The sequence below is a fragment of the Plasmodium vivax genome, chromosome 12, assembly GCF_000002415.2.
Source record: "Plasmodium vivax chromosome 12, whole genome shotgun sequence".
NCBI classification, from domain to species: Eukaryota; Apicomplexa; class Aconoidasida; order Haemosporida; family Plasmodiidae; genus Plasmodium; species Plasmodium vivax.
This window is the reverse complement of record NC_009917.1, coordinates 2638149-2654328: the sequence shown is the minus strand read 5'-3', so window position 1 is coordinate 2654328 and position 16180 is coordinate 2638149. Positions and strand designations below refer to the sequence as shown.

The window sequence follows — 16180 nt, the reverse complement described above, 5'->3', positions numbered from 1 at the left end:
ATTTCATCGGACGTTTCCACTCTTCCTAATAGGTATGTCTTGCGCAGCCACGTCGCCTTACCCTTTGGATAAAATTACCTGCCAACCGTCCTGCATCACTTTATACGTGTTCAGCTCGCTCATATGCTTGTACCTCTTGCTCAGCAGCGTGGAAAGGTTGCTATCGCTGATGTTAATTTGTCTTGGGGAGGGTGAGGGAACAGAAACGCATCAGTTTGTATGAGGCTATACATGCATATATACCAAACATGCGTACGGGGGCGTCCCTGGGTGCGCACCTTTTATTCACAGCACAGTGTAGAGGAGGTGGGAGGAATTCCCTCTCACGCCTGTCGGCGAATGAACCAAGGAAATCACAACTAAATGCGCAATAAGTGAAGGCAATTTCGCTGACGCGATGGTCCATCTGGCTTACTTCAAATTGGGCAACAATACAAAGGAGTAGTTGTCCAGATCTTCGTCCAAATTTGCCAGTGCGTTGCTGCTAACATCAAGCCTGCGCCGAATTTTTTAAGCAGCAAGTTGGGCGTGCACGGGGAAAAAATAAAAATACATACACATATGAACATATATGTATAGATATATACATATGTTCATATATCCAGTTGGAGGGGAAAAAGGCACTGCAACAAGCTGGGCTCTCTCCCCTTTCTACGCCTTCGATAAACTCACCTCTCCAGTAACTTCAGGTTGTACAAGTTCTTCATCAGCACTACGAGGCGCTTTATTTTGTTATGACTCAAATTTAGCTCCCTCAGGTTGTACAAAAAGTTCACTGTGCACTTGCCGGTGTACCTGCGGTGGGCAAGGCGTAAAGCGCGCATGGGTGAGCGCTCCCACAAGCATGCATGTATACAAGTATAGATGCATAATGCATACATATTTATGTACACACTGTGCACGGAGCCGCCCCTTCGGCCCTCTTCTTTGCTTTTTCCCCTTACGACTCTGATAGGAGATTGTTGGACAAATTAATGCTGGGTATAAAAAAGGCTTCAATCATGAGGGGGTACGTCACGCTGTCAATGTTTAGACCACTCAGGTCCAGCGCCCCGTTGTCGCCTATCGAAAAGGGGAAGACACGGACGAAAGTTTCTGCTTCAGCTTATATTTCAAAATGCGCGAGGAGTGAAGCGACTTTTTTCTTTTTCCTTTTTCCTTTTTCTTTTTTTTTTTTTTTTTTTTTGCTGAATGCGCTTAACCCATTTCGGAATCCCCATAGTAATCATGTATTTTTTTCCTGCACGGGGGGGGCGTTAACATGAGGGGGAGGACAAACCAACACGGCGGTAAAAACACACAAAAGAGAGGGCACAACCACAGGCATGTGCGAAGCAGAAATTACTGTATCCGCAGCTCCGTCTCCAAGTCTTTGTAGTACTCCACCCGGATGCTGTCCACTTGCTTTAGCAACTCAAGTAGGTGGAAGAGTTCGTCGAACTGTTCCAGCCTTCTTAGCATTTCGAACCTGCAATGTTATCGTTTTGGTTTTATTAAATGTTTCGCGCACATGAATGAGTCACTTGTACGCGCGCTCAGAGGGGCAACTCGCCGCTGCTCAACACTTCTCGGCGCTTCTTCGTTTGTCGCACGTCCGTTCCCCCTCAGAGGTGAACCCTCTCGACATTTCGAACACACCAACATAAAACGCACAAAAGGCCTATTAACCTGGCCGCATATGCCTCGGCGCGACGAACAAATTGCAAACTCCTGCGGAGGGAGAGCCCCCTTCTCCTTGGCTTACTTGGTAAATAAGGCGAACTTGCAATTGCTCTCCAAAAGTAGTAGTTCATTTATTTTCTCAAGCTCCAAAATTAATGAAGCAAAATTTATGTGCTTGGCTGTGTTCAACAGTATGTTGGAGCGATTGATATATTTATATAGCGGAGTGAAGGGGCTAACGCAACTAGAATTTGAGTCCATTTTAGGGTCTGCTCCCCTATGTCTATCATAATCTAGCAATATTTTGAAATGTTCATTTTGGGAAAACTTCCGGAAATCGATCAGGTACACAAAGTTGTGCTCATACTTGTCCTCTTCAACCAAATAGTCGTGGCACACCATCAGATCGCTCAGGACATTTTTTTCGTAATGTACCTCCTCTGGTTCGTAAAGATTATACTTATAATAAAATATGCAAAATTTTAAATAAGTAGGCTGGCCATTCAAAAGGATATGCTCATCAGTGAGTTTGAAACAGTATACGTAGGATTCGAAACTGTCTTGCGGGTTGTTCAGAGCTACCAAATGCTGGCCCCACTCTCCAGTTATCTCCCTTCCATTATCATCGTAACACTTTGATTTGGATAAGTTAACCTTAATCAAATTTTGGAAAAAGAAATAAATGCAATTATTTTGCAACAGAGTGAAAAATATCTCCTCCTTGTCATTACCCTTTTGAAAAAGAAACCATCTATAAAATTCCCACAGACTTTGATCAAACGGATCCGTGAAAATTGCATTTGTTATCAAGTCTAACTCGTTTTCGGTGCAAATTAAAGATTCACGAATGGTGTATTTCAGAAACCAGGCGGAGAAATTGGAAAAATTCCTCTCAATTAGTGTTTTCGACAGCTCGTAATTGGACTTGTGGACGTCAAATTGGTTGCCAAGTTCTGCGGAGGGGGGGTCGCGTTCGTCACTGCTGCCTTCCCCTCTGTGAGCCTCCCCCTGCTTCCCCCTCTTCACGCATATATGCACACATGCGATGATATAGGACCGATAATTCCAACAGTGGTAATTCCTATCATCTTTGTAGAAGCCGATTTTGCAAAATTCTAACTCGTTCATAAGGTCAGAAAAATCCATTAGATCATTTTTTAGGCAAAATTTTATTATCCACAATTTGTGAAACCACAATTCGTTGCACTTGTTAAATTTGCTCAAAATTTCTTCAACCATTGTGTTTTCATTTTTCATCAAAATTTTTAGCTCCTCAGGGAGGGGGTTCTTGGGGCAATCCGCTTCTTCGTCGCCTATAAAAAGGAGTAAAAATGCCCTCAAACAGAACCGTTTCATGATGTATTTTTTCCTTAGTAGTATGAAAAACCAGGTTCATACGACATGCTGCAAATATGTGTGGCTTTAGTGGTGAAAAGATTCAACCCCCTTTTCTCAATTTGCGACGCCTTGCACACACTGGTGTGCACCCTCGGAGTGGGAATTCCTCCCCCCATTTGTCTTTCTTTCCCTCTCTTATAATGTGTAGCACGTATGCCGCACAAGGGGTGCCATTTCTAACCTTTCCCCACTTCGCCAACCGGTGCGCTGCCATTTTGCATGGACTCAAAATATTCCCTCCTGAAATTCCACAAAGTCTGCAGATAAGGACACCTCCTCAAAATGACGGATGTCGTTTCGATGTATTCTTTATCGTAGCTTTTTTCATTCTTCTTTTTTATCAAGTGGTTCACAAGGGGGATTAATTCTTTGACCTTTTCTAGCTTGGCTTTCTCATCTTTCGAGCTGCTGGCTCTGCGTCCATGCATTTTGCAATTAAGCTATATTATCTGAGATGCGTAATTTTTCCTACGTTATTTTTCACACGCTATTTTTCACGCGGCATTCCTTATTTGTTACTTCTTATTTTTTATTTTTTTTTTATCTTTTCTCTTCTGCTCCCCCCCTCGATGACAAAGCTGCACAACTCTTTCAAACGAGGTTAATACTTTTTACGTCAAAAAGGGGAAGCGATTTGCGGAAGGGTGAACACCACACTGCTATGCGATGCCCTCTGGTGACAGTCATGATTAAATTCGAACACCTGGCTCTTCCACCACTTGGGCTCCTCTATTTTTGGAGGAAACTGAACGCAATTACATATACCATTGGAACGTTTGAGAAGATACCCGGATTGATGCGGAAAGGAGGGCCACAGGAAGAAAAGGCCGACCTACCGTTGTATTAATATTTGCTACTCAGCAAAATTGCCGATGCCGCATCGCCACGGCTGCGTAAACCAAATGAAGAAGCGTAACCCTTTTTGTAGGATACAAAATAAAGCACAAACAACCCCCCCAAAAAAAAAGGCGTGTGTTGAACTCTTGCCTTTTTAAATCCTTTCCCCCATACACATATGTTGCCTTTCGTGAGATACTTAGTGAACTTCTAAAGTGTCGCGCAAAAGGAGAAACAAAAAAAAAGTTGCAACAGTTCTTCACCGCTAAATGTTCAGCGATCCCAAAACGTTAAGTTTTTTCTTTTCTTTCCTCTCTTAAAAATGTGATGATTAAAAAAGATGCAAAAATGCACACATTTACCGTATAAAAATGCTTAAAATGGGAGGGAATATTTATATTACCACCACTTTGCCATTGCGTTTCTTTTTTTATGTGCGCAGAGGGCACGCACCCTGAGGCTTCTTTCCCCCCTATTAAATTTTTTCATAACGCAAAAAAGGTTGTTAAATAGGCACAGCTACATGACGAACCGGAAATATAATTTGTACATGCACACAGATGAATGATAGGGGCAGCAAGCAGTGTGCTTATTCCACTGCGATTTTTTACAACACCCGGCGTTGCACATACACACACATACGCACGTGTTCACCCAGTTGGCATTTCCGCCGAAGTCGCTCGACACCTACGGAGTAGCCATTTCGAATCGCGCGAAGATAACATTTTTGCAAATATGAGCAAAAAATTGCAATTTTGAGAACCTCCTTTTTGCGACTTAGCCGCCTTTTTTGCAACACCTTTTTGCTGCAAAGGGGGGGTGCAATTTTACCGCATTCTTTCCCAAAATATGCTTACACAATTGTTACCCACAAATTTTAAAATATTTATGAACGGCGAATAATGAAGCCTGCGCAGGCCTCTATTTTGAAGCAAATTAAAGACAAAAGGAAGCAACTGAGTGAGGCCAACTGCGCTCTGGTTATTTTTACCCAGCAATTTTTACATACTAAGTTGCGCGGAAATTTTTTTTTTTAAATCACGCGTAAACGGTCGTTCATAGCCAAGAAAAAAAAAGGAGCACATTAAAATGAGTAAATATATACATATGTACATATATACGTGTGCGAGTATTTATTCGCTGGCGCGATGAGGGGGGTACCTCCGGATTTAACGAAAGGAAAAGTGCCTGTGCATGGATAGATCCACCTCTTCTTCATTTTTTCAACCGTAAGCAAATTTACAGGCTTAATGTAGACGCATATGAACAAGCCAGGTAAAGTAAAAAAGTGTAGAAATAATTACCCACCCATGAGTGACACCTTTCGCATGTGTATACATTTTCCTTTCCCTCATGTAATGACAACATGGCGAACACGTAGGGGTAAACGGAAGAAGCAATTTGGCGTGGATGGAAGTAACGTCTTAAAAGACAATAAAAAAAAAAAAAAAAAAAAAAAAACGCATAAACAGTATAAGCAGTATAAACGGCATAAACGGCATAAACACATTAATGTTAACAAATTTGCTTAAAATGACACGGATTGGTAGAAGCAGGGTGTCCCTTTTGCAGCCACGCCACTATACCTGGCAGGAATGAATAACCCGCAGGGGTAACGGCCTCCCATTTTGTCCTCAGCTAATTTGCGTTCACTTGTACTAGAACGAAAACTCAAGTGGAACTTTGGAAATTTTACAGCCATTCCATCAGGTGAGTAAAAGGCGGATAATTTCTGTTCTGCTAGAAGCAGACGCAAGGTGGGAAGCTTACGCGAAAAGAAAGAAAAGAAAATTACAACTCATATGGGTAGGCGAGGCCAAGTGGATGGAACCACCACTTGTCTTCCCTTCTTCTTTATTCTTTCCTCCCTGCGTGCGTTCCCCACGAATTCCCTGGGCATAATGCAACATCACTATTTCGTATAAATTGCAAATTCTACTAAAAATGTCTTACAGAACAGCTCAATTTTTAGGCATTCTTTTCCTAGCCAATCACACATGCATTGGTTGCCTACTTGGTGTGCTTTCCGTTCTACACACAACAACATTTCCTCTTATGAAAAAGTGGGAAAAATGGGAAAATGGAAAATGAAAAATGAAAAAATCTTTTTTGTGTGCTTCCTGTGTAGGTTATTCCTTTAATGTACCAACTAGCTAACTCCTTTTCTACGTTCCGTTTGCTTTTCGGTGTACGTAAAGTTGCTTATGTTTGCAGATTTGCACCTGAAGGGTATGCTCTATTTTGCATATGGTTATGCGCACACGAACGATTGGCTTGTGGCGCACGCTGTGATTTAAAAAGGGGTTGTCCCGTTGCGAAGGGGAAGGAAAAAAAGGAAAGAAAAAAAAGAAAAAAAAGAAAAAAAAGAAAAAAAAGAAAAAAAAGAAAAGAAGAGGAAAGAAAAGGAAACAAAACAAAACCAAACAGAACGAAACAAAAAGAAACAAAACCAAACGAAAGAAAGAGGAGGAAAGAAAGAATAAACATAAGTATAAGTATATATATGCACATATTTGTATACCCATTTATGTACATATCTGTACACTTGCTTATACATGCATGTGTAGACACCTGCGCGCGTGTACTAAGAACCACGAGGGGGCACAACCGATGCGCTTAAACATGCTCTGGGTTAAATAAGAAAGGAAGATTCACATTCGCGGATTGTACAAATCTAAACGTGGAAATATAGCCCTAGACGAAGATACAACTGTAGAGGATAAAGTAAAGAGCTATATGCGTTTACAGAACAAAGTGCCTGCTGACCTTTCTCAAAAAAAAGAAAAAAAAAGAAAAGAAGTTTTCCCCGTGTTCAATACTACGTTCACTTTTTTTTACCTTAAAAATGAACTTGTTAATGCTGTTAAGTACCTTTAGCCTTTTGCCCCTGGCATTTGGCAAAAGTTATAGTGAAAAGTATTTAGGTAAGGAAAAAAAAAAAAAAAAAAAAAGACATGCCCCCTATGTGCGCATGTATGCAAGCATGTGTTGTACATATGAGTGTATAAATATACTGAGGCAAACGCGTTTGTCGATCCTCTAAGAACATGCCGCAGCGGATGTTTCAAAATAGACCTTCTTCCCCCTAAAGCCTAACGCTGAACCTCGAGTGCTTGCTCATAAAACCGCTACACGGAGTTTGTCTATACATGCCTTATTCTTGCAACTGAAATTTCGTCATACGTTCTGAAAATGCTTTCCTACGTGTGAGCAAGAGTGCCTTTCCAGTGAACCATGCGTATGCACTCCACACAAACATATGCACACCGCTTATAAGCAATATGTGGGAGAGCTTTATTTATTATTTTTTTTTTTTATTATTTTTTTTTTTTATTATTTTTTTTTTATTATTTTTTTTCTTTCCGGTGTACCCTGCGCGAGGATAAATGTTTGCCCTAACGCTAGCGCATAACCCCACTTCCCATCTTACCAACTCAGGACTAGATAGCCACTCGTTTAAAGACTACTGTAAGAATATGAACCTGCACATCCTGGTTAGCGCAGAATCTCATCATAATGAGTGGTTTTCCTATTTGTTAGGCCTCAGAATTGCAAGCGAGGCGATGACTATGAAGGGTACTTTGAATTATTTATCATATTCCTTTTTTGATGATAAACTTTTGTATACATATAGGAAACTATTGGATAATCAATATGACATGATGGAAACCTTAAAACATTTCCAGGAGAAACACAAAACTTATGGAATTACAACACATGAGCACTCAAATGTATTTGGGTCTTTGAAGGAGTATTACGAAAAGTATATATTAAACAAACGCGATATGCGAAAATCAAAAAATGTTATAATTATTTGTAAATTTTTTGGAAAAATGGAACCTTCAGAATATTCTGATGAATTCATAAATTACATAAGAGACATTAGAAGCAAAAAATTGGGGGTTTTTTTCTTCTCAGACAATTCTGAGGAATCCAAGAAGATAACCTTTCAGATCTCTGAAATGAGTAATTATAAATCTTCACATGTTCCTTTAGCATATTTCTTTACGGACGAAATTGATAGTCACAATAGAATCAGTATAAAAAGATTTTGCTATGCTTTGGAATATGGTGCCACCTGTAAGAGGTATAACGACTGGTCTGATTGGAGTGGGCCTTGTGATTTTAGGAAAAGACAGAGGACCATGCCCAAAAGAATTACCCTCAGACGTAATGTCACTAATAAGGATTACTACACTGCTAATTGTAGGAACCTTTTCAATTATGAGTTAATAATCAAAGAAGATTACAGAAGCGAATGCGCCAGCGAAATGTACAGCTGCAGAGGTATCTGTGGTGAAGGATATATGTTCACACCACACGTTGTAAATTACGAACTCTTAGAAAAGTATGTCCCCTGTTATGATTTGCCAGTTTGCTCACCCAAGCAAAAAGCAAAAAGACGCCATGAAGTTTATGATAATTTACTACGAATGCTTAATGATTATGCATGGCAATTGCGTAGAGAAGAAACCACACAACGGACGAAAATGAACAGATTACACGAAAGTGAATTTGACGAAGAGAGTGCTCATCCACGAATGATGCGGGAAGCAACCGCTCAACTAAAAAAAAAAACAGACTCGATTATAGAAAGACAGCGCAGTCTTATTAAAAATCACAAACGTTTGATTCAGTATGTCGAGGAAGATGATGAAGTAAAGATCATCGACCATTTGGGAAACTTCGCCATTAAGGAGAAACCAGACCCCGATACGCACGATGTGAAGGTATATGGAAAGGTTCACTCACGTTTTAGCGCGGCGACTGCAAATGGGAAGGATCAAAGCGGGGGCAATACCGTCCAAACTGCAAAGGAGGACACCGCAGGGAAGGCAGGTGGAAAGGATAAAACTGGAGGGGTTAGCGTGGAGACGGCACCTGAAAGTACCGCTAATAAGAAAAATGTGGAGGATCAAAGCGGGGGCAATACCGTCCAAACTACAAATGAGGACATCGCAGGTAAAGCAGATGGAAAGCACCAAGACGGAAGCACACATGTCGGGATGGAGGACTCGGACACTGCAGGAAAAACTGATGGGAAGAAGCTGGAGGAGGGTGAAAAAGTGGGGGATGGAAAAGGGGATGGCGAAAATGCTAAAGAGCGCATTAACCAGGAAACTAGGCTCAATCCTGAGGAGGCGGAAAATACACTTGATGCAGCAGAAAAAAAGGAAGAGAAAATGGAGCAAAAAATTATCAAAGCAAACGACCTTGACAAACCAGATGAAATCGCAAAGATGGATACAATTGACACAGGGGCAAAAGAAGGAACTGCGGAAATTGATTCACCCGGTTTGTCAAATGAGAGCCATTTGCCTAAAGTAGAAGCTGGAGGACCTTCAAATAATCAACCAATAAATCCACAAGAAAATGACAACACGAAGTCTCAAATTGGTGGTACTAAAAATGACGAGGTAAATTCAAATGATTATATCCCATCAGAGAACGGTGCTGATGCGGAAAGTGGAGACCCTAAAGTAGACGCATCGCAGGGACACTCCTCAGCTAATCATAACAATTCACCTGTTCATAAAATCACCCATGATGGGAAGGACGGATTGACTGATAAACATCAGCAAGAATTGTATGAAGAGAGTGATACACCGAAAAGGGAGGGTGAAACGGGTGGTGATGGTCAAGGTGGAGAGGATGAAATAGCTCAAGTGAACAAGGGGGTAGAAGAAGAAGCAGGAGCTGCTCGTACAGATGCACCAAAGGAAAGTGCACAGAAGGAAATAGCGCAACATGGTCGCGTTGAAGACGAGGCCAGAGTCGAAGAAAGCGCCAATGGACACACCAACGGGTCCTCGAACGAACACGCCAACGGACACTCGAACGAACACCCGAACCAAATCGGGAATGACGCCGCTGAAGCTGCGACACGAAATGATCAAGTAAACGGAGAAACAGGAGTAACTGCAGAGCAGGGAAGCGAAAAAGGGGAAGATGAAGTGAAATACGATGCACAAAAAGGAAGTACAAATGGTGAGGAAGTGGTAGGGGGACAGCCACAACACACAGAGACTAAACAGGTAGACTTAAATAGACAAGTGGACGATAGCCAAGGAGAAGAACATAAAAGTAAGAGCCATGACAAATTAATAAGAGACTTTATAACGAAGAACCACATTCCGGATGGCTCCACAAAACAGTATGAACTGCCAGAAATGGAAAATGAGAAACAAACACCAACTGAGTACACAGCAGAGATGCGCGGGGCGAACGATGGACGAGCTAGTGGACATAATAAGCAAACGCATGATACGGATGGGGGCATAGCGGCAAGTACGCAATCTCATGCTGTACACCAAATGAAGGAAAAATCGGAAGAGAGCGACCACCATTTCGTCGAATCCGCCATTCCAGATGAAACAAAAACAGAGGCACATCACACAGAGAGTCACATTGCCGATGGGCATGTTTTACAGGGAGAAAGAATAGGCGCAGATAAGATGCACACCGAGGGAGAAAGTCAACATCAATTTCGAGGCAAAGACGAACGCGAACGCGAGCACGAAAGTGAGCAACAAAACAGGAACGCGGAAGATGCCAATTCGGCCAACGTATTTGACAGTCACGTCGCTACAGCGGAAGATCAAACGGATGACCAGCATGCGAAAGAAGCGAGTCACGCATCAAGTAAATCAATTAGCGAGCATAGAAGTCTCGATGAAGGCCATGAAGGGAAACACTTTATGCGTGTTCAAACAGGCAAAGAACATTTAGTCGTTGAAAACAATGGGGAAACTCACAAAATGGCAGTTGAATCTACAGGAGGAGAAATAACATCAGGGGATGATACCAACAGAGGAAAAGTACCCGAGGGGGACGAAAATGCACATCAAGCATCCTATAAAAACATAAGGGAACACGTAGGACAAACTGACATGAACGAAATGCACAAAGCGGATAAAAACGATGCAGAAAATATTGTGGAAGATGGCAATACGTATGATCCCGAAGAGTTAGAAGAAATGATGAAAGAAAACAGCATAATAAGTCATAACTTTGGAGAACATGCAGACGCACATAATGGTGAAAAGGGAGATGTACTGTCAAGTGAAAGGGAACAGGAAGAGCAAACAGCGGGGGGACATACTCAAGGAGGAGCATCCTCTGATAATCACGCTATACACAATCAAGCAAAAGAAGAAATTGAGGAAGAACGTAGAACATCCAACGGACATGTGGCAGAGGAATTGGAGGCAGATCATGTCCACACACAACAGAAAGTACACGAAGAAGCTGCAAAGGAACACAAGACAAAGGATCAAACAAGTGCCGGTAGAACAGAACTAGAGGAATCACCCAAAAGTGACCACTTGGCAAATGAAACGGAGGGCAGAAACGAGTTAACCGGAGAAGCTCTTCCAACACACGTAACAGCAGACCATGCGGTGAAGGGGCATCATGTGGCGGATGGAATTGTGGGAGAACATTCAGACACAGTCAAAGGGGGTGAAGCAGTTGAAGGGAGAGAAGCAGTTGAAGGGGGAGAAGCAGTTGAAAGGGGAGACACAATCGAAGGAGGAGAATCAGTCAAAGGGGGTGAATCAGTTGAAGGAGGTGAGGCAGTTGAGGGAAGATACTCAGTAGAAGAAGCAGTTAAAGGGAGAAACGAAGTTGAAGGAGGAGAGGCAGTCAATGGAAGAGACGAAGTTGAAGGACGTGAAGCAGTAAAAGGGGGAGAAGCAGTAGAAGGAGGAGACTCAATAGAAGAAGGAGAAGCATTTGAAGGAAATGATGCAGTCAAAGGAGGAAAAGCAGTTGAAGGAGGTGAAGCAGTTGAAGGAGGTGAAGCAGTTGAAGGAGGAAAAGCAGTTGAAGGAGGAGAATCAGTTGAAGGAGGTGAAGCAGTTGAAGGAGGTGAAGCATTTGAAGGAAAATATGCAGTCAAAGGGGGAGAAGCAGTAGAAGGAAAAGATGCAGTCAAAGGGGGAAATGCCATCAAAGGAGGTGAAGCATTTGAAGGAAAAGATTCAGTCAAAGGGGGAAATGCCATCAAAGGAGGAGAAGCAGTTGAAGGACGTGAAGCAGTAGAAGGAGGAGACTCAGTAGAAGAAGGAGGAGCAGTCAAAGGGGTAGATGCAGCTGAAGGAGAAGATGCACTTGAACGTGAATTCGTGAATGAACTTACAGATGAACATAAAGCAAAGGATGAAAGTAAGGATAAAGGCGTAGATGAAGGTGCAAATGTAGCTGAAGGCACAGATGTGGGTGTGCATACAGAAATAGGCGAACACAAAGACATGGGTGAAGGTAAGGGGGGAAGCAACCATATAGGTGACAATAGCGATGTAGGTGACAGTACCGATGTGGGTGATAATACCGACGTGGGTGACAATAGCGACGTGGGTGATAATAGCGATATAGGTGATAACACCGATGTGGGTGAACCCACAGATGTAGATGAACCCACATATTCAGGCCAACACAAAGCCAACGGAGAAAGGGAAGAAGTAGCTGAAGTTAAAGGAGACCATATGGATATAGTGGGTGTTAAAAATGAAGGCAAACACGAATCCGTGGGCGAAAGTGAACACAAAGATGTAGAAAAGCATCAAGAAGCAGGTGAAAGGGAAGAAGTAGCTGAAGTTAAAGGAGACCACATGGATATAGTTGCCGCTAAAAGTGAAGGCAAACACGAAGCCGTGGACGCAAGTGAACGTAACGATGTAGGCGAACATAAAGACATAGGTGAAAGTGCAGATGCAATGGAAGCCACAAGTAAGCATGACGGTGTAAACGAAAGTAGGGAAATAGGTGAACACACAAATGTGAGCGAACATAAAGAAGTAGGAGAAAATGACGAAGCTGTAGAACATGGTGAAGTAGGTGAACGTAAAAAAGCAGGTGAACACACAGAAGTGGGAGAACCTAAAGTTACTGGTGAACATGACGAAGCAGAACAAACAGCAGTGGGCGAACCTAAAGTTATTGGTGAGCATAAAGAAGCAGTAGAATATGGCAAAGTAGGTGAACATAAAGACGCAGGAGAATCTACAGTTACTGGTAAGCATGACGTAGCAGGAGAACATAAAGAAGTAGGCGAACATGACGAAGCAGGTGAACGTAAAGTTACTGGTGAGCATAAAGAATCAGGAGAACATGACGAAGTAGGTGAACCTAAAGATATTGGTGAGCATAAAGAAGCAGGTGAACGCATAGAAGTGGGCGAACCTAAAGTTATTGGTGAGCATAAAGAAGCAGGTGAGCATAAAGAAGTAGGAGAACATAGCGAAGTAGGCGAACCTAAAGATATTGGTGAACACGACGTAGCAGGAGAACGTAAAAAAGCAGGAGAATCCAGAGTTATTAGTGAGCATGACAAAGCAGGAGAACGTAAAGACGTGACTGAGCACATAGATGTAGGTGACCATACAGAAGTGGGCGAACCTAAAGTTACTGGTGAACATGACGAAGCAGGAAAACATGACGAAGTAGGCGAAACTAAAGTTATTGGTGAGCATAAAGAAGTAGGAGAACGTAAAGAATCGGGAGAACGTAAAGAAGGAGGAGAACATGGCGAAGTAGGTGAACCTAAAATTACTGGTGAGCACGACGAAGCAGGTGGACGTGAAGAATCAGGAGAATCTAAAGTTATTGGTGAGCACGACGAAGCAGGAGAACGTAAAGAAGCTGGCGAACCTAAAGTTACTGGTGAACATGACGTAACAGGAGAACAAACAGGAGTGAGTGAACCTAAAGTTATTGGTGAGCATAAAGAAGCAGGTGAACACATAGAAGTGGGCGAACCTAAAGTTATTGGTGAGCATAAAGAAGCAGGTGAACACATAGAAGTGGGCGAACCTAAAGCTACTGGTGAACACGGCGAAGCAGCTAAAGCCGAAGGCGTCAAAAGCGAACACGTACGGGGGAGCACGGAAGAAGGTGAGACCATAAAGGATAAACCTATCGAGGCATCGCGTGAGAGCAAAACAACGGAGGAAGGCGAAACTTCTGACATAGACCAGAAGCTGCATGAAGATAACGCGAACCCCATTGATGGGACAGTGGGAGGTGGGGCAAAGAAAGAAGAACTGGCAGGTGCTAGTACACACTCTGCACATAACGAAAAGGGGGAAGTGACTCTAAAGGAACATGAAGGAGTAAACACCTTAGATGGAAATGGTGAAAATGAACAAAAAGTGGAAGACAAGCATGAACAAATTTTAGATTATAAAATAGATGATGAGAAAAAGGCAAGCATATCACCGCATGCACAAAGTGTAGTGAGTGAAGAAACAGCTGGCGAGGTGAAGGAAGAGGTAGAAGACGCATCCACCGCAAACAGGAAAAACGAGCCAACTGGTGAAGTTTCGGGTAGAACCAATGTAAACACAGATTCTATAATTACGCAGCAAAAAACGAGCATATTTCCAGTCGAAGAATCGAAAAAAATTGAATCAGAAAAAGCTGATGTAAAAAATATAAACAAAATAATTGATAATGTAGTAAATACATATAATAGTAAAAAAACGAACAGTGAAAAACAAAATTATGTTAAGGAAAAGTTAGACGTCCTTGAAGATTTTGTAGAAGGTACCAAACAAGTGGAAGGGGGAAAAAATGAAAACCCATACAAGTTCTACTCAGATGTGAAGAGCGTCCATAAGCTATTTTATAAAAAAAATTCCGAGGGACAATTAGAAAATGACAAATATCTTATTGTTGGCCAGAATAATTTTATCATAGATTCGGATGATACCAAAGCTCCCTTTCCCCAAAATATGTCCAAGAGGGTTAATGAACTCCTGGACGAGCAGCTTCAAGAGGACGTAATGAACACGTTGAGTCAGGATGAGAAGGAGAGAAAGGAGGCCACCGAGGGGGGCAAACGTAAGGACGGAAATGATGACGCAGGTGGAAAGGGAAGTGGGAACGAAGGCGAAGGCGGAAATGACAACGCAGGTGGAAAGGGAAGTGGGAACGGAGGCGGAAATGATAACTCAGGTGAAAAGGGTAGTGAAAACGGAAGTGGGAACGGAAATGATAACTCAGGTGAAAAGGGTAGTGAAAACGGAAGTGGGAACGGAAATAACAACGCAGGCGAAAACGGACGCAAAGAAAGCAAAGCCCACAACAGCAAAACATTCAAGTACGGAAGCATAACCGTCTTCGCTGGTGCAGTTGTAATTCTCATGTCCATGTACATTTACAGACATGCACAGAATTACGGGCGCGCGGAAAAGGACAACTCGAATAACATCGAATACCAGTTTACACCCGAAGTTGCGATGAACGAAGATAAGGGCCAAGACATAACGTGCGGGCAAAGTGGCTACATTGAGGAAGGCTGATCGTAGGGGGGGCACTCACACACAAGCACATGTATGTGCATATATGCCGCAGCCATCGCCAAAATAGCGTTCTGTCTAGAAGGTCGAAGCTACAATTTTAAGGCGCAAGAGGGGAAGCACCATTCCCCCTCCCAGGGGGGGAACTAATGTTTCTGGATATCGCCACAACGCGTAATTCGCGCAGTTCACACTTTGACGAAATTATAAGCGGGTAAATAAGACGCACATGGGAGGAGAAAAAAAAGTCAGGCAATTCTTGGCAAAGCTTGGCAACACGTGGCAACACGTGGCAACACATGGCAACACATGGCAACACTTGGCAACACTCTCATATATTTCTTCTAACGTAACATGGTTCGTACCTTGAACGTTTGAGGTGAGAACATTCCGCTTGTTGGCAGTCCTCGAAAATGCTTACAAAGCGGAGTGACTGCTCCCGCAATGCATGCCTCGCATGAAAAAACGGGTCATTCATGCGTGTGTAAAAACTTGCATATGTGTGCACTTGCATACATATTTATTTAACCACACATTCGTCTATTTCGCGAGTGTCTTTTTTTTTAACTCCAAAATGAGGCAAACATTAGCAAAAAAACGAAATTGTGACTTGTCCATTCCGCGCTCGGCCATCATCGCCAAGGGACAAATGCAATCACGCAAATGGAAAATGTTATTTTAAAATTGCCCCGCTATTTTTTTGTTCGAAAATGCCTTCTTTATAATTTTCCTAAGTTCCATCTGGCGTTATATGGGCCACATAAGACTATTCTCCACTTCAGCGTAGGTGTAACTCGAGTATGTGTGTTTTTTTTTCCTCCAAATGGGTATATTAAGCGCATCAAAAAAAGCATGCGCGTGTGTATACAGGAATCTTCTCTCTATAATGTTTGCGCGTACTTACACTGTCCTTGTTATATTTACAATTTTGCTTTCTCTACTGCAGGGCAGGCATTACGTGTAAAATTTGCACGTGCTGTAAG

At 42.4% G+C, this 16180-nt stretch overlaps 2 protein-coding genes across 2 annotated transcripts; one reads left to right on the top strand and one right to left on the bottom strand.

Annotated features, from left to right (window-relative positions):
* Window positions 1–1341: 1341 nt before the first annotated feature.
* PVX_118365 (protein prenyltransferase alpha subunit, putative) lies at window positions 1342–3922 on the bottom strand (the record flags this gene model as incomplete). Its single annotated transcript, XM_001615916.1, has 3 exons — window positions 3242–3922; window positions 1745–2975; window positions 1342–1468 (listed from the first exon to the last, which is right to left on the bottom strand). Exons 1-3 carry the CDS (start codon window positions 3486–3488, stop codon window positions 1342–1344), a joined length of 1605 nt encoding a protein of 534 aa, XP_001615966.1. The 5' UTR covers window positions 3489–3922.
* Window positions 3923–6742: 2820 nt separating this feature from the next.
* PVX_118360 (hypothetical protein, conserved) lies at window positions 6743–15200 on the top strand (the record flags this gene model as incomplete). Its single annotated transcript, XM_001615915.1, has 2 exons — window positions 6743–6821; window positions 7336–15200. 2 exons carry the CDS (start codon window positions 6743–6745, stop codon window positions 15198–15200), a joined length of 7944 nt encoding a protein of 2647 aa, XP_001615965.1.
* Window positions 15201–16180: the final 980 nt, after the last annotated feature.